Source organism: Esox lucius, chromosome 7, assembly GCF_011004845.1.
Source record: "Esox lucius isolate fEsoLuc1 chromosome 7, fEsoLuc1.pri, whole genome shotgun sequence".
Classification (NCBI taxonomy): Eukaryota; Metazoa; Chordata; class Actinopteri; order Esociformes; family Esocidae; genus Esox; species Esox lucius.
In genome coordinates this window covers 11,613,148-11,629,503 of record NC_047575.1, presented here as the reverse complement: position 1 = coordinate 11,629,503, position 16,356 = coordinate 11,613,148, and the positions used below count along the sequence as shown (strand labels likewise).

The window sequence follows — 16,356 nt, the reverse complement described above, 5'->3', positions numbered from 1 at the left end:
GCGTATCCCCTCAAAACGAATGTTTTTAAACAACGTGCATCCGGTTGGAATCATTCAGTCCAAGATGGCGGACCTCCTGGGCTCAATTTTGAGTTCAATGGAAAAACCTCCAACAGTTGGCGACAAGGAGAGCCGACGAAAGGCCCGAGGTATAAGCAATATTGGTGTATAGCTATATCTCCTAAACTAATTTCTAACTAATAGACTGTAAATATAAGATGTTTTCGTAAATGTAGTTTGATACAGGATCCCTTTCGTGGAGTTCTCAACCTCCCCATTGTCTGGCCCGAGGTATAAGCAATATTAATCTGTAACTATTTATCCTAAACCTATTTATAAAGTACTCGATTATATAGATAAAACATTTCCGTAAATTGAGTTTGATACAGGATCCCTTCCGTGGAATACTATCATCCGTACTGTAACAGAAAAAGATCCAGTCACGTACGAGTATTTGTCCTTGTATAAGATGTCTCCAATTGGTCAAACTCATTCTTTCTAGTGCTCCTATTGGTTAAATTATCCATCATTCAAGCGATGTTTGCCAATCTGTTCGCTCAAAAGCAGCGCTCTGCCTGTTTAGCGGTTGTTGCATTTTAGAAAGTAGACCGGTTCTTACGTAATTCACATGTGCATCAGATTTAATGTGATATAGACAAGCAACTATATCCTTCTGCTGCATGGAATATTTTGCCCATATGCCACTGATCCAGGTCGCATTGATAAATAAACGGTATGTTCAGGGGCTAAAAGTCTGTGGTAAAAGAGAAATTCTGTATATCCACTCATGTGTATAAATAGGTCTGTATTTTCAGTGGAAATATCACCTTTGTTTCCATTCCAGAACAGGCAGCAAGAATGAAGAAGATGCAGGAGGATGAGAAGAAAAAGAAAGCAGAGTTCAGGAAACGGGTGAGATGCTGCCTGCGGGTGTATGGTTGTGTCTGTCTCCTTTCGTGGCCGTGTTTGTGCTCACTCAGCACACCATCCATCCAGTAACGTGTACAGCCCAGCTCCACACCATCCATCCAGTAACGTGTACAGCCCAGCTCCACACCATCCATCCAGTAACGTGTACAGCCCAGCTCCACACCATCCATCCAGTAACGTGTACAGCCCAGCTCCACACCATCCATCCAATAACGTGTACAACCCAGCCCCACACCATCCATCCAGTAACGTGTACAGTCCAGCTCCACACCATCCATCCAGTAACGTGTACAACCCAGCCCCACACCATCCATCCAGTAACGTGTACTGGCCAGCTCCACACCATCCATCCAGTAACGTGTACTGGCCAGCTCCACACCATCCATCCAATAACGTATACAGGCCAGCTCCACACCATCCATCCAATAACGTATACAGGCCAGCTCCACATCATCCATCCAATAACGTATACAGGCCAGCTCCACACCATCCATCCAATAACGTGTACAGCCCAGCTCCACACCATCCATCCAATAATGTGTACAGGCCAGCTACACATCACAAAGTCCCTTCCCAGTCTCCAGTGGCAGTGCTCTTGACCCCGCTGACCTCCTCCCTCTTTCTTTCAGATGGAAAAAGAGGTCTCAGAATTCATTCAAGACAGTACACAACAGAAGAGGAAGTACAATCCTATGGGAAAAATTGAAAGAAGCATATTGTAAGTGGAATATATATTTGGAACTGAGCAAACAGATTGAAACGGTTGTGTGTGTTTCTACATTGTACTCACTTTCTATTTCGTTAAAAGGCATGATGTAGCAGAGGTCGCTGGTCTGACATCTTTTTCTTTTGGGGAGGACGAGGAGAGCAGATATGTCATGATTTTTAAGAAGGTCAGTCCTCTACGGACATGCTTGGTGGCTCCATTCACAAATGTCATCAGATGTACATGCCCTTCCCTTGACCTGTACCACTGTCTCCACCGTGGGTGCATTCTATTATGCATTGTATTGTCATTATTTCCCCTGATCCTAAACGGAGAAAATGAGAACAACATGAATGTATCTGTTGACACTGGCAGGAGTTTGCCCCGTCGGATGATGAGCTGGAGGCTTACCGCAAAGGAGAGGAGTGGGACCCCAAGAAAGCAGAATACCGACGCAGACTTAAAGTAAGTCTGGAGATCCATGCGCTCACTCATGCACCGCGTAACAAAATGGAAGAGGAGCATAAACTCTGCTGTACCACACGCCCATAGGTGCCAAGGGTTTGATAGTTTGTGGTATATGCACGGTGCTTCTAGGGAGAGTCTGTTGGTTTCGGAAGCATTTGATAAATGAACCTGTTCGTTACACCGTTCTTCAGGAGCAGGCTGCGTTGGAAGAGGAGACCGTCTGTAAAACGCAGAAGAGAGCAGCTTCTCCCAGTTCTAATTATCGAGACAAGTACAGCCACCTGATCGGCACCTCTTCTGCCAAGGATGCTGCTCATACACTAGAGGCCAACCAGGCCTACGGCATGGGTGAGTGTGAAGACGCTGTGCGTTGTTTTGTTGTTCTTTCTACATGACGTCTCCTTTAACCTGGGCTTTGTTCTGTCTCAATTTGTGGCTCACCTGTTCTCAGTACCCGTGGCCAACAAAAGGGACACTCGTTCCATTGAGCAGGCCATGAATGAGATCCGGGCTAAGAAACGTCAGAAGACGGAGGATGAAGATGCAGGAGCGGGGAGCAGTATCCTGTCCTGAGACTGCGTGCGTGCGTGTGTGTGTGTGTCGTTGCATGCGTAAGTGACTTACAGGAGAGAACCTTTTGAGGAACACCTCCAGTATTAACCTCCAGTAGGCCTACTACATTGACAGATTCTACATGTTTGATGAGACCGAGTGAATATAGGGGAAACTCATGGGTATGGGTGGACGGTTCTTGAGTTAAGTACACACTATGTTCTCTTAGACTGGTTGACTATTTTTATACTCCAACCAAATACTTTGGAGGTCTGTCAAGTGCATTTTCTCGATTGGCTTTCTTTTTCTGTGTACCCCAGAGTACTGTGATTTCTTTCACACAAGTGAGTCCCTTTTCTCGGTGAAAGTAAAGGAGTACAACCATGACGGTAAACAGGTGGTTGCCAACAGTTAAGTGTTTCACTGTTTTTAAGCTTTTAAATGGAAAACATGTTTTGCGACATCTAGTGGCAGTATGGAGTTAATGCACTTTTTTTTTATTAGAATGTTTTTGTCTTGTTTCTACCCACATCATGTCGTCTTTCGGGCTCATTGTGTTTAAAACCCACAAATAGAAAGTGAACGGAACCTATAGACTTAACTAGCCAATTAAACCACTGCAGCCTGTACTTTACATGGTAGTTATCAGCAAACCTCAAGTTGATAATGTGGTTTTTGGTGACATTCATGGCGAAGTGTCTAATTTAGAGACTAAACACTGTTTGGCATCATGGTTGCTACCTTCAGTAAATGGACTAGTGCTCTACAAAGTTGTGTGATCTTGTCTGGTCAAAGTAAGTCTGTGAGTTACATGGCAGTGTGGATTTAAGAGTTTCCTATGCCATGTGGATGTCTTTTGTATACTGTGCCCCCTTGCTCTATGTAAAGATGTTGTCCTGATGACATCTGGCTGTAGGAATAACCATTTTAATCTGTGTGTTTTAATAAAATCTGGACAAATTATTAAAAAGCATTTATTGTAATATTGTTTTGATTTGACTTTTTTAAGAATGTAAATGAAACAAATACTTCAATATGTATTTGTGTATACTATATCTTAAATGTTTTAACATGTCAAGGCCATTACTCTGAACTGTAGCATTTATAATTGTGGAGTTCTCACAAAGTACTGTGCAGTGACACTCTAGTCCTCATCTGACATTATTTTGGCAGTGGAAGCAAGATTAATCATTCTTGTTGCCATCTCCATTGTTCATCCACTGGACCCAAATGACCTGCAACCAGGTCCCCATGCTGCTCCACGCTTCATGGTTCCTATGTCCCGTTCTCATCTGCCTTAAAGTCCTTGACCAAACCAGCATTCTTGTGAGTTAAAAAAGGTGAAGTCCTTCCCATTTTGGATTTCATTCAATTGCCTATTTGGGTGTTATTTAACATGTCTATTTTTGGGCTATTGTGAAATTTAGGAAGTCTGCTGTATGTCTCTATTTGATAATATAGTCGTGACTTGAAGTGTATTAAAGATACCGTTATTTTTTGCAAATGATTTCGACGCCCTGACGTGAACTTTGATGGAACTCCACATCATTTATTTCACCCAGTATATTAATTTACGTATTCATCCTGTAGGAGGCGCCTTCAATGAAAAACAGGAATAAATTCGTGATTTAGTGGGGAGTTTCACACTGTCCTGGGGTTTGCTGTCGCAGTTAGTGCAATTTCATTTCATATTGGACTTATCCCGCAACATGAAGCATCTTTTCTTATTATTTTGCATCCGTTTGTTCGCTGGTTGTGGTGCAGATCTTATAAGAACAAGAAAAGGTAGGACAGGCGATCTACGCAAATCTAAAGTTACCGTTATTCACAATTGATGAAATGCTTCTATATTGGATAAAAAGGACCGAAACATACGCACTGTATACATTTGCCAAATATAGAAAAAAGTTTTCAATAATGATGACAGAAAGTAAAAAATAAACGGGTACACCTAATAGCGTGTGTAATTCTATTGTAAGTAAAAGTAATTGAATTACTTTTAAATATTGTTTCATTACTGTGTTTAAACAGTGTAATGGTTATATTATTTTTATGGAATAGTTTTGCCAACGTAACATCATTAACATATGACAATAGTACTGATTTAATCCACATATGTTGCAGTAGCCTAGACATTGACAGTTAGCTTTCGTGAGTCATTGAAGATATATATATATATTTATGAGATCAGTTTTATAATTTTTCTGTTTATGAAAAAGTCTTCATTGCCTCACATGGTAAATGATTCAGCTGTTAAATTAACTTTAGCCTTCTTGACTCAAATCACATTTCTCATATCGATTTCAGTGATTTGTTTTGCTGTCTGAACTTCAAAACCACCGTTTGATATTACAAACCACATTCAGTTCAAATCTGATTCCTGGTTATGTGACTTTTCTGAATGGTGAAATTAGACAGCATCAAATGTTTATAAACAAATTAGTGTGCTAACAAGCTAAATCAGCTAGCTGGCTTGTTGAAGGTTGTGGCTAGCCAAAAACGACTTTTTATCATATCTTTTGAGAATTTTGAATGTTACTTACACCAGCACATTTAAAGCAACAGGGTAACTTCCCAACTGGCATTGTTGTCACATTAGTAACACTTTAGTCTGAGTGAGGAAGCATGAGCACCACCAATCATCCCTTCACTCAAACCCCTTGTTACTATGACAACTAAATTAGCAAAGTCAGCATATGCCTCCTGTCTTCACATACACACATCTGATTTAGTCATTTAAACTAGCTTTTTGGACAATCCATTGTCAAAAAATGATATAAAAAAACTGCTTTTGGCATTCTGACCTGCAGTGTGAACTGTGGGTATTATCTTCCATCTTTCCATTACTTTTTTTTCTTGCACCCAGTGTCTGCAGTTTTCTGTACTTTCAAAGAGAAAACTTACAGTCCAGGAGACAGCTGGCATCCTTATCTGGAACCCTTTGGATTCATGTTTTGTATGTGGTGTTCCTGCACTAAGGTACTCTACCAGTACAATAAGTCATTTGTCAGTTTGGTAACTTCTGATGGTTAATTTAATATTAAACATGTACCAATAAGTACCTCATACACTTCCCTACAGACGACAACTGTGACCAATCCCTTTGAATCAGAGTAATATTGGATTGTAGGCTGCTGTTTGCAACAAGGATTTAGGCTTCTCTCAACCATGTCGGCAGTTGCTTGAAAGCATTTCAGTGGGTGGGATTTCAAGGTATGCCAGTAAACCGTGTAACGTTTCTCTCTCGTAGACAGGCCATGTGAAATGTAACACAATAAAGTGTCCCACTCTGCGATGTGAGAACCCAGTGACTGACTCACAGCAGTGCTGCCCTCGCTGCACAGGTAGGATTAACCTCAGGCCAATACGAGCATGTCAGATACCAGGGTCAGTTACAGTATTTCATGTTTATGCCACCTTGTGGAATATGCTTAATTAAATGCCCTTTTCAGTCATGGGATTTGATCAATTATAACCACCATTCTAATCCTTAAGGAGAAGGCTAAGCGGTCTGTAAGACATAAGGAAGTTACATGCCGGGTCTTTGCCGTTATCTCCTCAGATGAGCCTAGGATTCCGGCTGGCTTGAGGGCCCCAGTGAAGTCCTGCAGGTATAATGGAACCATCTACCAACCAGGGGAAACCTTTGCTAACCATGATCTTTTCCCCTCTCGACAAACCAACCAGTGTGTGATGTGCACATGTTCTGTAAGTCACAGAATCTCAGTCTTTCTTTCTAGTTTATGGTTTTGTTGCTTACAACCAAGACATTGATGGACAGCTTTTTATATAGAATGTATGTGGGAGTTTTTCTTCAGGTGTCAGATCTGAGCGCAGACAAACGGCTTATGTGATTAGCTACAATGCCCCATGCTTATCAGCGCCACTCAGCTCTGCGACGTCTGAAACAACATCCGTTTCTTTCTTCAGCCATTTTGTCCCTCTGTTGTTTGTAGAACGGAAATATCTTCTGTGCTCTGAAAACGTGTCAGCCCCTGACCTGCTCCTCACCAGTGTCAGTCCCAGATACCTGTTGTCTGATGTGCAGAGGTGAGAACATGCATTTCTTACCACAGATTTCCCCCTTACTTTCTGTCATCATGAAAGCAAATATCAAGATAAATGAGTATATTGCTTCATTTCTGTTTGATTAGATGGTGGCATCAATGGCTACTCGTCAGTGGAGGATGGAGGGCAGCAGCTGAACAGAGGCGTTGTATGTGTTTTTAATGTTGGATTCATTACTAGCTTTCCTTTTAATCCCTCCACCTGTATCAATGTATTGTTCACATTCTGACTCGATAACATTGGAACTTCATGTGAACCCAGCGTAACCCCATAATAACTCTGTCTTTTTGTGTTCATGAATACATAAGAGGCATTCAGTAGACCACTGTGTTGAGGATCAGCTCCGAGGGCATTCCATCCACTCTACTCCATCCACAGTGAGGGGTACTCCCAGAGGCCTGGGCATACCCAAACTCTACTTCAAAGGTGCCTCAGAGACCACCGTCAACTTCCTGCTGCAGAAGAAGCAGCAGAAGGGTGAGTGTTTTTTGATAACCCTAATCCAACCGAATACTTTCCTGAAAATCCTACTTCCACGGCCTACAGTAGGAGGCCCCTCCCCTTGTCATCAGCATTCTCATGACCCCAACAGCTCTGTCATTGTAATGTATGTAAGTCTAGATTATGTCCGTTCTCTTTTCTTCTCAGCATGTCAATACAGCGGTAAGACCTACTCTCACGGTGATGTATGGCACCCGGTCCTGGGGAAAGTTCTAGAGTGCATTCTGTGCACCTGTAAGGATGGCACACAGGACTGCAAACGCCTCACATGTCCCAGCCAGTATCCATGCCAACATCCCATAAAGGCCGAGGGGAAATGCTGTAAGATTTGTCCAGGTAGCCTAGCACTTATTCCCAATGCAATTACACAAATTCTTATAATCCTAGGTTTTGAGTTTGCAGCAGGATTTCTTTAAACATTGTGTTTTTTTATGCCTTTTTTCCCCTTTCCCCTAGAACTTAAAACCGAGAGCAACAGGACTGACTGTTACATGAACATAAATCTCGGACATGACAATAACAAACTCTTGGTGTACAAAGTTAAGCCATCGTCAAAGGTTCAAACAGAGGACACCGTTAGGATAATTGCTATTGAAAGACAAGGGACTGCTGAAGTTGAAGTGCAAATATGGAAGACAGTAGGAGGTAACTAGGAGGGGAAGGACTTCAGGGCACTAGCATGGCAGTGATAACAAAGTTACAGCTGTGGGGTTACCTAACTGTTTTGGAATATTACCCAACTTGGATTTTTTTAACTTTTCCCAGGAGTTTTACAATTAATGGAAACTGAGGATGTTCTGAAGAAAGACCTTATAGACAATCCAGAAAACTACACCTTACTGACAACATTAGACGAAGGTAAGGGATTACATGTCTTTTTTTTTGGGTACACATAGCTTTCTTTTAAATTTAATCTAGAATCTTTAGGAGCTTTATCAATTGTATATGCTTGTATACATTCATGAAATGTACCCAGTGAGTCCGTATATATGAATTATCGGTTTAGTTAAACTGTCTTGATCTGCTTGAACAATTAATTGTAAACAAACACCGTATAGCCGGAAAATATGGTCAAAAGTACAACTATTTTGTTGATACCATGGATTCTTCCTTCCATAGCTAATGTCTATGATTTCTGACAATTGTTGGAAAACATAGATCAAACCAGACACAAAGTCATAGACATTGTAGACCAAAGGAAATTACATTTCGTTCCAACAGATTAGAAATGCCTTTTTTCCTTTTTCTCAGTAACCATCATGTTTCCAGCTAGGGAAAGATATTTGTATTGACTGGTAGGTTTTTGTCTAATGTTGGATGGCAACATGTCAGTTCTTTGTTCCTTTTACACAGAGACTTGGAAACGATTCAAAGAGGAAGAAGACAATCAGAAGGAAATTCCCAAGACCACGATCTGTGAGGAAGGAATCAGGGAGGTAGTCAGGTTTTTGTACCCAGACCAACTGGAAAGCCAGTGCTCATCTTAACTTTCATCCCTTGCCCTTTGAAGTTACATTCACATTTCTACTGAAGACATTGATGCCTTTCATTAAACATAAAACAGAGTACTGCTCATTGGTTATAGAATAACAAGCTTTTGTTTATTTAAAAATATCACCATTACTCATAAAAATGTAATGTCCGGTATTAGAAATAATAGTCAGCAGTAGTAATCTGGGCAGCAGCATTTTTTGCTAACATTCCACTCCTGTCACTTGGCCAATGGTAAAAATGTCAGTGGAACTCAACCATATCAATGTGAAGGCCATGAAAACAAATGGGTGAAAGATGCTGTGGGCGAAATAATCTCCTTGATGCACAGCAGCAGCAAAATGGGCCTACCATTAAGCTTTTGTTTGAATGTTCATTTCACATTATGTTGAGGTAAAAATTGGTGTACGGCGCCTGTTTGAATGTCTTCTTCAATATATCTTCATGTCATTCTCCACAATTAAGGGCAAACAGAAATCCTACCTGCATATACAAATAGGAAGAATTAGCAATGACCAATACTAAACCTGAAAAGACATCTTATAAATGTTACGCAAGAAAAACAGTCAAAGACGTACATCCAAAATGGAAGTGAATAACACCATTGGGGGTCTGCTACAGTAAATAAATCATAATGGGTTGACACACATATATACATTGGTAGATCAGAGTTTGTGACTGTGTCCATCCATCCTCCACGATTTGTGTTCCATTGACCTCTTTACCACATCTATGACATGGAGTACAGGGAATGAAATGGAATCGAATAGCAAAACAGAGAAAGGAAGATGGGCCAATTTGGAAGTTGAAGACAAACATTGAAAAACATACTTAATATTAATTATAGTTGTATCGTTGTTTTGGATTGGACATACTGAAATACAGTAAATCTGGTTTTATAAAACAAACATAGGTGTATATAATAGAAAAATACAATGGGCTAATTAGGCTGCCATCTGGCCATAACACTTTTATTGAGTAGACACTTTTTACAATCACTTTACTGATCTACTGCTGTTTGAAATTATATCCCTTTTCAGAATGTACCGAGAACTATTAATCAACATATTATTGTAAATACAATGCAATACAAATATACTATCAGATATTGTTTGGAGACAGACCGTATAACTACAGACCATTGGACATGTTTGTTTGTACATTATGTATACATTTGAGTGTGTGCTGGAAGGTGTTTGCTTGATACATCACCAAGGCTTCAGCTCAGTGGGCTACACATTTCTGACTTCTGCAGAAAACGTGGGTTTCATATTACCCTGAAATAGAGTGAGTATGTATTTTTGTGGTTACCTTGGTGAAAAGACAATCTATTCTTCTGTAAGATGTTTATCATGATGTTCAGACAGTTTTGTGAAAGACAGTATTTCTCCACAGGATTTTGTGGGATTTCAGTACTTGATGTATCTTCCTCCTTTGCAAAGTTTCAAGGCATTCTTGCACGTAATGGCAAGGCTAATGGTTTGAGCCAACCAAAAATATGATATAGTTGAGCTCTACCTGAGGCAAGAATTCCTGCACAAGACAGGCTGTGGTTTTTCCTTGGACTATACTCCAGGGAACATCACTGACCCCGGGGATTTTAGCTTTATAAATTGTGACTGTAATTTAGTAGTTTTATTCCAGTGTATAGTCTGTTTTGTCAAGGGTTATAATGGGATGAGTGGTACAATAGAGCACTGTTAATTTGATATAAATGTAGGTCAGGAGTTGGAAGGACACCAACATTTTCCAATACAGAGAACTGAAAAACAGAGGGCTCCGTGAGGAATAATATTGAAAAATCAAAATAATATTGATAGTGGCCCCAGTCTTTTGAAAAAAACGTGTAAAGACAACTGCAAAATGCTCGTGAAATAGTTTGACACATTTAATTATTTACAGTATGTGCAATCTCCCAAACCCCAGAAAATAAGTCTTTAAAAATGGAGGACATTATTGGAGTGTTTTTTTTCCCAACCACATCAAAGAACTATTATGTCAGGCTGATGAGAACGCACGTCATTACTGTTCTACGCACATCGAGATAGTTGGCTTGTAATCACATTCATCTGATCTCATGTTTTCCTTTGAGTTGAGCTGCCCTGTGAACAGCTCGTCATCAAGCGTGTTTGGGTCAACAGGTGTGAGATAAGTGTTATAGTCTCCGAGCCATATTCAGTGCACTAGACTGGAGCCATAGACAGAGTCTTATCGATATGTGAGCAGTGCACAGACTTGTGAGTAATATCCCTCCTCTGTGAACTCCAACAGTCCGGTCTCTCCCTTCACAGCCACAATGACTCATTGTGTTGGCCTCACACATTGGGCCAGACACGGCTGCCCATCTCTCACTAAAGGCCTGACAAAATATTTTGAAACAGAAGCCCCTCAGTTGTAGACCTCAATAGTTTCACAATGAAGCTGTGATTTATTTCTGTGGGCTGTTGGACTTGACAGTTTCTGGCAATCTTTTCCTGACAGGTTCAAGGTGGTCTTCTTCAATAATAAAAGGTAGATGTGTCCCTTTCCATTCCTCCATTAAATATAGCTTTTTATCTTCCAACATAATCATGTGATATAATTATTTGCTTTTGGCCAGAATGCTAATTTAATATTTTAAGATGTTTTGGGCAAAATAAATGTATGGAAAAGAGGTTGCAATGTATCGTTTAAACCACATTTTGTGCATCATTTTGCCATGAGTAATATTTTGAGGAAGTATCTTAATCCCAGATTACAATTAAAAGTAAAGCACACCTCACTGGTGTATGTACAGGACAGTGAAGGGTGTGCTTGCAAATTCAGCTCATGATGCTATATCCTATGATGTGCTGTTGGAAAGCCTTGAAACTTTTACCATTTATATGGTGTGTTCATTTTCTGAGTGGACATTTCAAATTCCCCCTAAGTAGCGTTTGGCCAATTCATCTATGCATGCTTAGTCTTGGCTCAGACAATAGTAACAGCTGGGGGCAGTCAGTGGGTATAAATCAGATGGTGGGGTCAGTTCTCTGTAGGAGCATGTCTACTCGGCGCTGCTGCCCATTCTTAGAGAATGTCAGACCAGGAAATTCTCACAAAGCTGAAGAAAACCTCACTAGATGTCATGCAGATTAAGTATGAATCCAAGTAAAAATGTTTATTGTGCTCAGTGCGATACCATAACCTGCGTATATATGCATTTCAAAATCCTCTCTTGTCGTTTAAGAGTCTCAACGTGATATGAGTATCAACCATATAAAGTCGTAGCGTATACTACTAGATGGTTATATTGTATGGGCAGAATGTATGGTCCCATGTGTCTTATTATCCTAAGTACAGACCTTTACAGTGGATTAAGGGTGACAGTGAGCTGTTTGCTGCTATAGCTTGAAGCAGGTGAGGAAATAAATATCAGAACTATCTGCTGCTGGACTGCTACACCATATGGCGCCTCAGAGATACTGTTTGGAAGGAACTGAAGCATTGAAAATCAATCAGGCGGTGTTTTGATTCAAAGCGAGCCAAATTGTGTTAAGTTAATTAAGTATGATAGATGTGTTTGCTTTCAAAGCTGATTAAGGTGTTCAAGAGAACCCCTGAGTTTATGCTTCATCAAAATACTTCCGAAATCTATTAAGGGCACTGTTTTTTACACCGTTCCCCTCTCCTTAATTAAGTTGGCCCCGATCATTTCAGCTGATGATCAGGACTGTGCCAAGAAAATATGGACAATACTGGGATTCATGTCATAAACACTTCAGTCATTAAGCACCCTTTCCTGAACCCCACTGTTTGAGGTTGACATTTTAAACACATGCTTGTAATGAAGGCATGATTGATAGACCAAAACCATGTCTTAAATTAAGAATTTTCTTCAATCGCTGAAATGATTCTTATTCCAGGGATTAAGGAAGATGGAGCAGAACTGTTAAGTTAAGGAGGCATCTATTTAAAATGTGGCAACCCCACTCCATCCCATTCTCCTGAAGATAACATGCTAACATGTACATGTATCCAAAAGACTATGATGAATGGGGACGATCTTGAATGAACTCATTTGGCACATTGATTAATGAGGAGTGTTGGTGAGGTAATCAGCTGCCTGGCCTCAGAGCCAAATGTTTCAGCCTCCAAACACAGAAGAATTATTCAACAACTGTTAGGCCTCAATTTATATCCAAAACATCTCTCGGGTTTGATTACAACGATTACACCAGATGTGGAGATACTGGCGCACAGAGATACACTGAAATGGACCAGAGGATATAAATTCCAGAAGGTTCTCAGAATCCACAATGCCTTCCTAACAATGTCTTGCCTATCTTTTCTTTTGGACAGAGAGCAGAGCGATTCTCTGCTGCCAGAGTCTATTATATCACAAAGACCTACTAGGAGCATGATATAAAAACTGTTTTCAATTAATAATTTAGTTCTGAAGAGTTTTTCAAGGAGTGAAATAATGGCATAATAAAAAGTAAATTGCAAGCGAATGCTTGCGTTTAAAGGTGTTTGTTGATATCAGTCTGAGAAACTCAAAATAGGAATGAGAACAAAAACAGTTGCTCTGAAATCCTTAGTTACAATTCTCCTTTAAAATCAAAGAGTAATGGGTTAAATAAGGTATTATTGGCAGTAGGTGTTTTTAAAATCTATTCAGTTAAATCAAGAAGTTAAGTAGTAATTGTTCTAGTAGTCCTATCTGCTGTATTTGCACAGTACATCTATTACAGCATACTTTATTTTAGATTACTTAATACTTATTTTCTGCCAGGTCTTAAAATAAACATAAATATAATCCAAAACAGTCTTTTATACACAAAAACAAACAGGGGGCAATGAACCATCTAACAGTCTCCAGATGTGCTCTGTAAATTGTAAGATTTCATGTAATGATGACAGAAAGCAGTTAAACACCACTCAACATATTTATTCTTTGTATGCAAGAAATCAATCATAGATGTTTTTGTATAGGCAAGTGTTTTTTGTAATCATCTGGCTCCTAAGAATAAAATCATTTTGAACACTTTTCTTTGCTGTAGACTTTGTAGGTACATTACCAGGCTGTCTTTCCTACAATTTTGGGGGGCTTTTTAGAATATTAATGTAAAGTATGCTTGTTTCTTGTAAATATTGACTGAGAACAAATGTTTACCATGGAAAACAACATATTTAATGTATTCCGAGACTGAGAAACAATCTACAACCCAAGACTTGTTGAAATATAATGTGGAATCATTTGTTATGTATGTGCTTAAATTGATTTATTCCACCTGGGCTAAAAAGTGCATTCCACATCTGCCTAGTTGGAATATAATTGCAATTGTAAGGTGGGCGGGCTCATGAAATCGAAAGAACCATGGATGGAAAGAGAAGCCATGTTCTAGAAAGAACAGTTTCCAGTTTTAAATTGCATGGAAGTGTTGGAGTACATATTCAGCACAAAATTCAGGCAATGAATTTGAACTAATTGTATTTACATATCGTCTTTTTACCAACTGAGGTACTAAAAGTGTTTTACATAGTAATAAACCTCACCTCTTGTACCCAACTGGGTGATGCATGGCAACATGGAATGTGGGGGATGATTAGGTGACCATGATGGGACGAATAGGGCCAGACACCAGAGTTCACACCTGTACTCTCCTGATAAGTACCATGGGAGTTTAATGACCACAGAACAAGGGCACACTTGCAGTTGGGGTGGTAGCAGTGTGTTAACAGTTGGGGTGGTAGCAGTGTGTTAACAGTTGGGGTGGTAGCAGTGTGTTAACAGTTGGGGTGGTAGCAGTGTGTTAACAGTTGGGGTGGTAGCAGTGTGTTAACAGTTGGGGTGGTAGCAGTGTGTTAACAGTTGGGGTGGTAGCAGTGTGTTAACAGTTGGGGTGGTAGCTGTGTGTTAACAGTTGGGGTGGTAGCAGTGTGTTAACAGTTGGGGTGGTAGCAGTGTGTTAACAGTTGGGGTGGTAGCAGTGTGTTAACAGTTGGGGTGGTAGCAGTGTGTTAACAGTTGGGGTGGTAGCAGTGTGTTAACACTGGTCCAGAATTTGGGTGTACATTGTTATCTACTCTCTGAGACATATTAAGTCTATGAGGATTTTTTTTACTTATAACTAGAAAATCATTAAGTGAACAAATTGAATTTGTCATCATGACATCACTGCATATCAGTTCTTAATAATGTATAATTATAGTACCTTCTACAGGGTAGTTTGGGGTAAGACATACCCCTAATTTTTGACACAAAAAAGTGATTTTTCAGTATGTTGAAGATATGCTTGAGGTAATGGATTATAAAGTAAAATAAATGGCTACGGGTGACTGATTAATTTGTATTTAATCAAATGTCATTTTTAGGAAAGGGGCATTTTTTTCCAGCTACTGGGGTAAAATGCCCCCCAATGGGGTTAGTTGCCCCCCCCCCCCGGTAATATTATCCCAATAGAAGATAATGCCTTAAGGTTTTAAAGAATTGGCCGTTTTTTTTTACCCCAGTTTACCTTTTCCTTAAATGCCATTTCATAACAGAGAAGAGCTCGTTACAAAACATTCTGCATCCCCTTCTTTTAAGGTGTTTAAGGTTTTGGAACCTGGAATCACTTTTTTCCTGTTGTTCCTGACAGCCTTCTTCAGTCTCATAGGTTTCTTTCTCCTTTTTACCTGCATGCCACAACCCCAACAGCATTTAATTCCAGCTATGTGTTATAGTATGCAACCCACAGTCCCTCCCTCACACCAACAGACCTTTCAAGAGAAACCTGGAAAGTGTCATGTTTCCTCATAACCAAGACATGAAAACCTGCCTCCATTTAGATGATCCAAGGCCTGTTTTTCCATTGCATGTGTTTGCTCAACAGTTGCTTTTCACACATCCAAACAAGACATTGTACTGTGGGGTCATACACAACATGACTCATTATTCACTATTATGAAATATTACCAGTGATGTCCATTATGTTAACAAAAAGCACTTCACCCTTCAAGTTTGTCTTCAAGCCTAAGGTTGGTTTATATTCATATTTTGATTCAATGTTGGTTTATGTTCATATTTTGATTCAAGGTTGGTTCATGTTCAGATTTTGTTGTGGGCAATCAAAGCAGAATGAGTGTACAGCACATTGTCTCTGTTTAATTGATTAAACATATCCAAACATTCTCAAAGCATTGTTTCATTTTGTCCTGGGAATTTCAGGGTGCCGGTTCATTTATCTGAATCCAGCCTGTCACATGGTAATATCTTGCATCCAAATTTGTAGCAAGCCATGCAATAATCAATAACACAGAGGTGGCATTCGATCAGAGATTTTGATTACAAAGTGTGCTTCCAGAGTTAAGCCTTGCCAAAGGCGGATGCTGTTCTATCAATCATGGCCTCACAGACAGATCACATCTGAGTGGTCACATCAAAACCATGGAAAACTGTTACTCAGATGATACCAGCAGGCTACACCCAAATGTTACAACTATATCATCTACACCAGTGTTTTTCAACCCTGCTCCTAGAGGCATCCAGCCCTGCATGTTTTAGAGCTCTCCTTGCTCTATCACAACTGATTCAAATGATCAGCTCATTATCAAGCCCTCTGTGGGCTACATCAGGTATGTTTGGGCAGAGAAAGTCCTAAAACATGCAGGGCAGGGCGCGGCGCCTCCAGGAGCAG

The 16,356-nt window shown here is 40.0% G+C and overlaps 2 protein-coding genes across 3 annotated transcripts; both read left to right on the top strand.

Moving 5' to 3' along the window:
* The first annotated feature begins 20 nt into the window (after nucleotides 1–20).
* Nucleotides 21–3,639, top strand: spag7 (sperm associated antigen 7). Its single transcript, XM_010870473.5, has 7 exons — nucleotides 21–149; nucleotides 845–912; nucleotides 1,560–1,648; nucleotides 1,739–1,823; nucleotides 2,012–2,101; nucleotides 2,296–2,452; nucleotides 2,556–3,639. Exons 1-7 carry the CDS (start codon nucleotides 65–67, stop codon nucleotides 2,675–2,677), a joined length of 696 nt encoding a protein of 231 aa, XP_010868775.1. The 5' UTR covers nucleotides 21–64; the 3' UTR covers nucleotides 2,678–3,639.
* A 656-nt stretch (nucleotides 3,640–4,295) lies between these two features.
* chrdl2 (chordin-like 2) lies at nucleotides 4,296–15,850 on the top strand. 2 transcript variants are annotated; one of them, XM_010870474.5, is made up of 11 exons: nucleotides 4,296–4,441; nucleotides 5,523–5,635; nucleotides 5,907–6,000; nucleotides 6,219–6,364; nucleotides 6,613–6,706; nucleotides 6,811–6,872; nucleotides 7,033–7,201; nucleotides 7,373–7,561; nucleotides 7,682–7,870; nucleotides 7,991–8,083; nucleotides 8,579–15,850. In XM_010870474.5, exons 1-11 carry the CDS (start codon nucleotides 4,366–4,368, stop codon nucleotides 8,710–8,712), a joined length of 1,359 nt encoding a protein of 452 aa, XP_010868776.2. In that variant the 5' UTR covers nucleotides 4,296–4,365; the 3' UTR covers nucleotides 8,713–15,850. The 2 variants fall into 2 exon arrangements, with proteins under 2 accessions (XP_010868776.2, XP_019903392.2); XM_020047833.3 differs by having other exon boundaries at nucleotides 8,558–15,850.
* The last annotated feature ends 506 nt before the right edge of the window (nucleotides 15,851–16,356 follow it).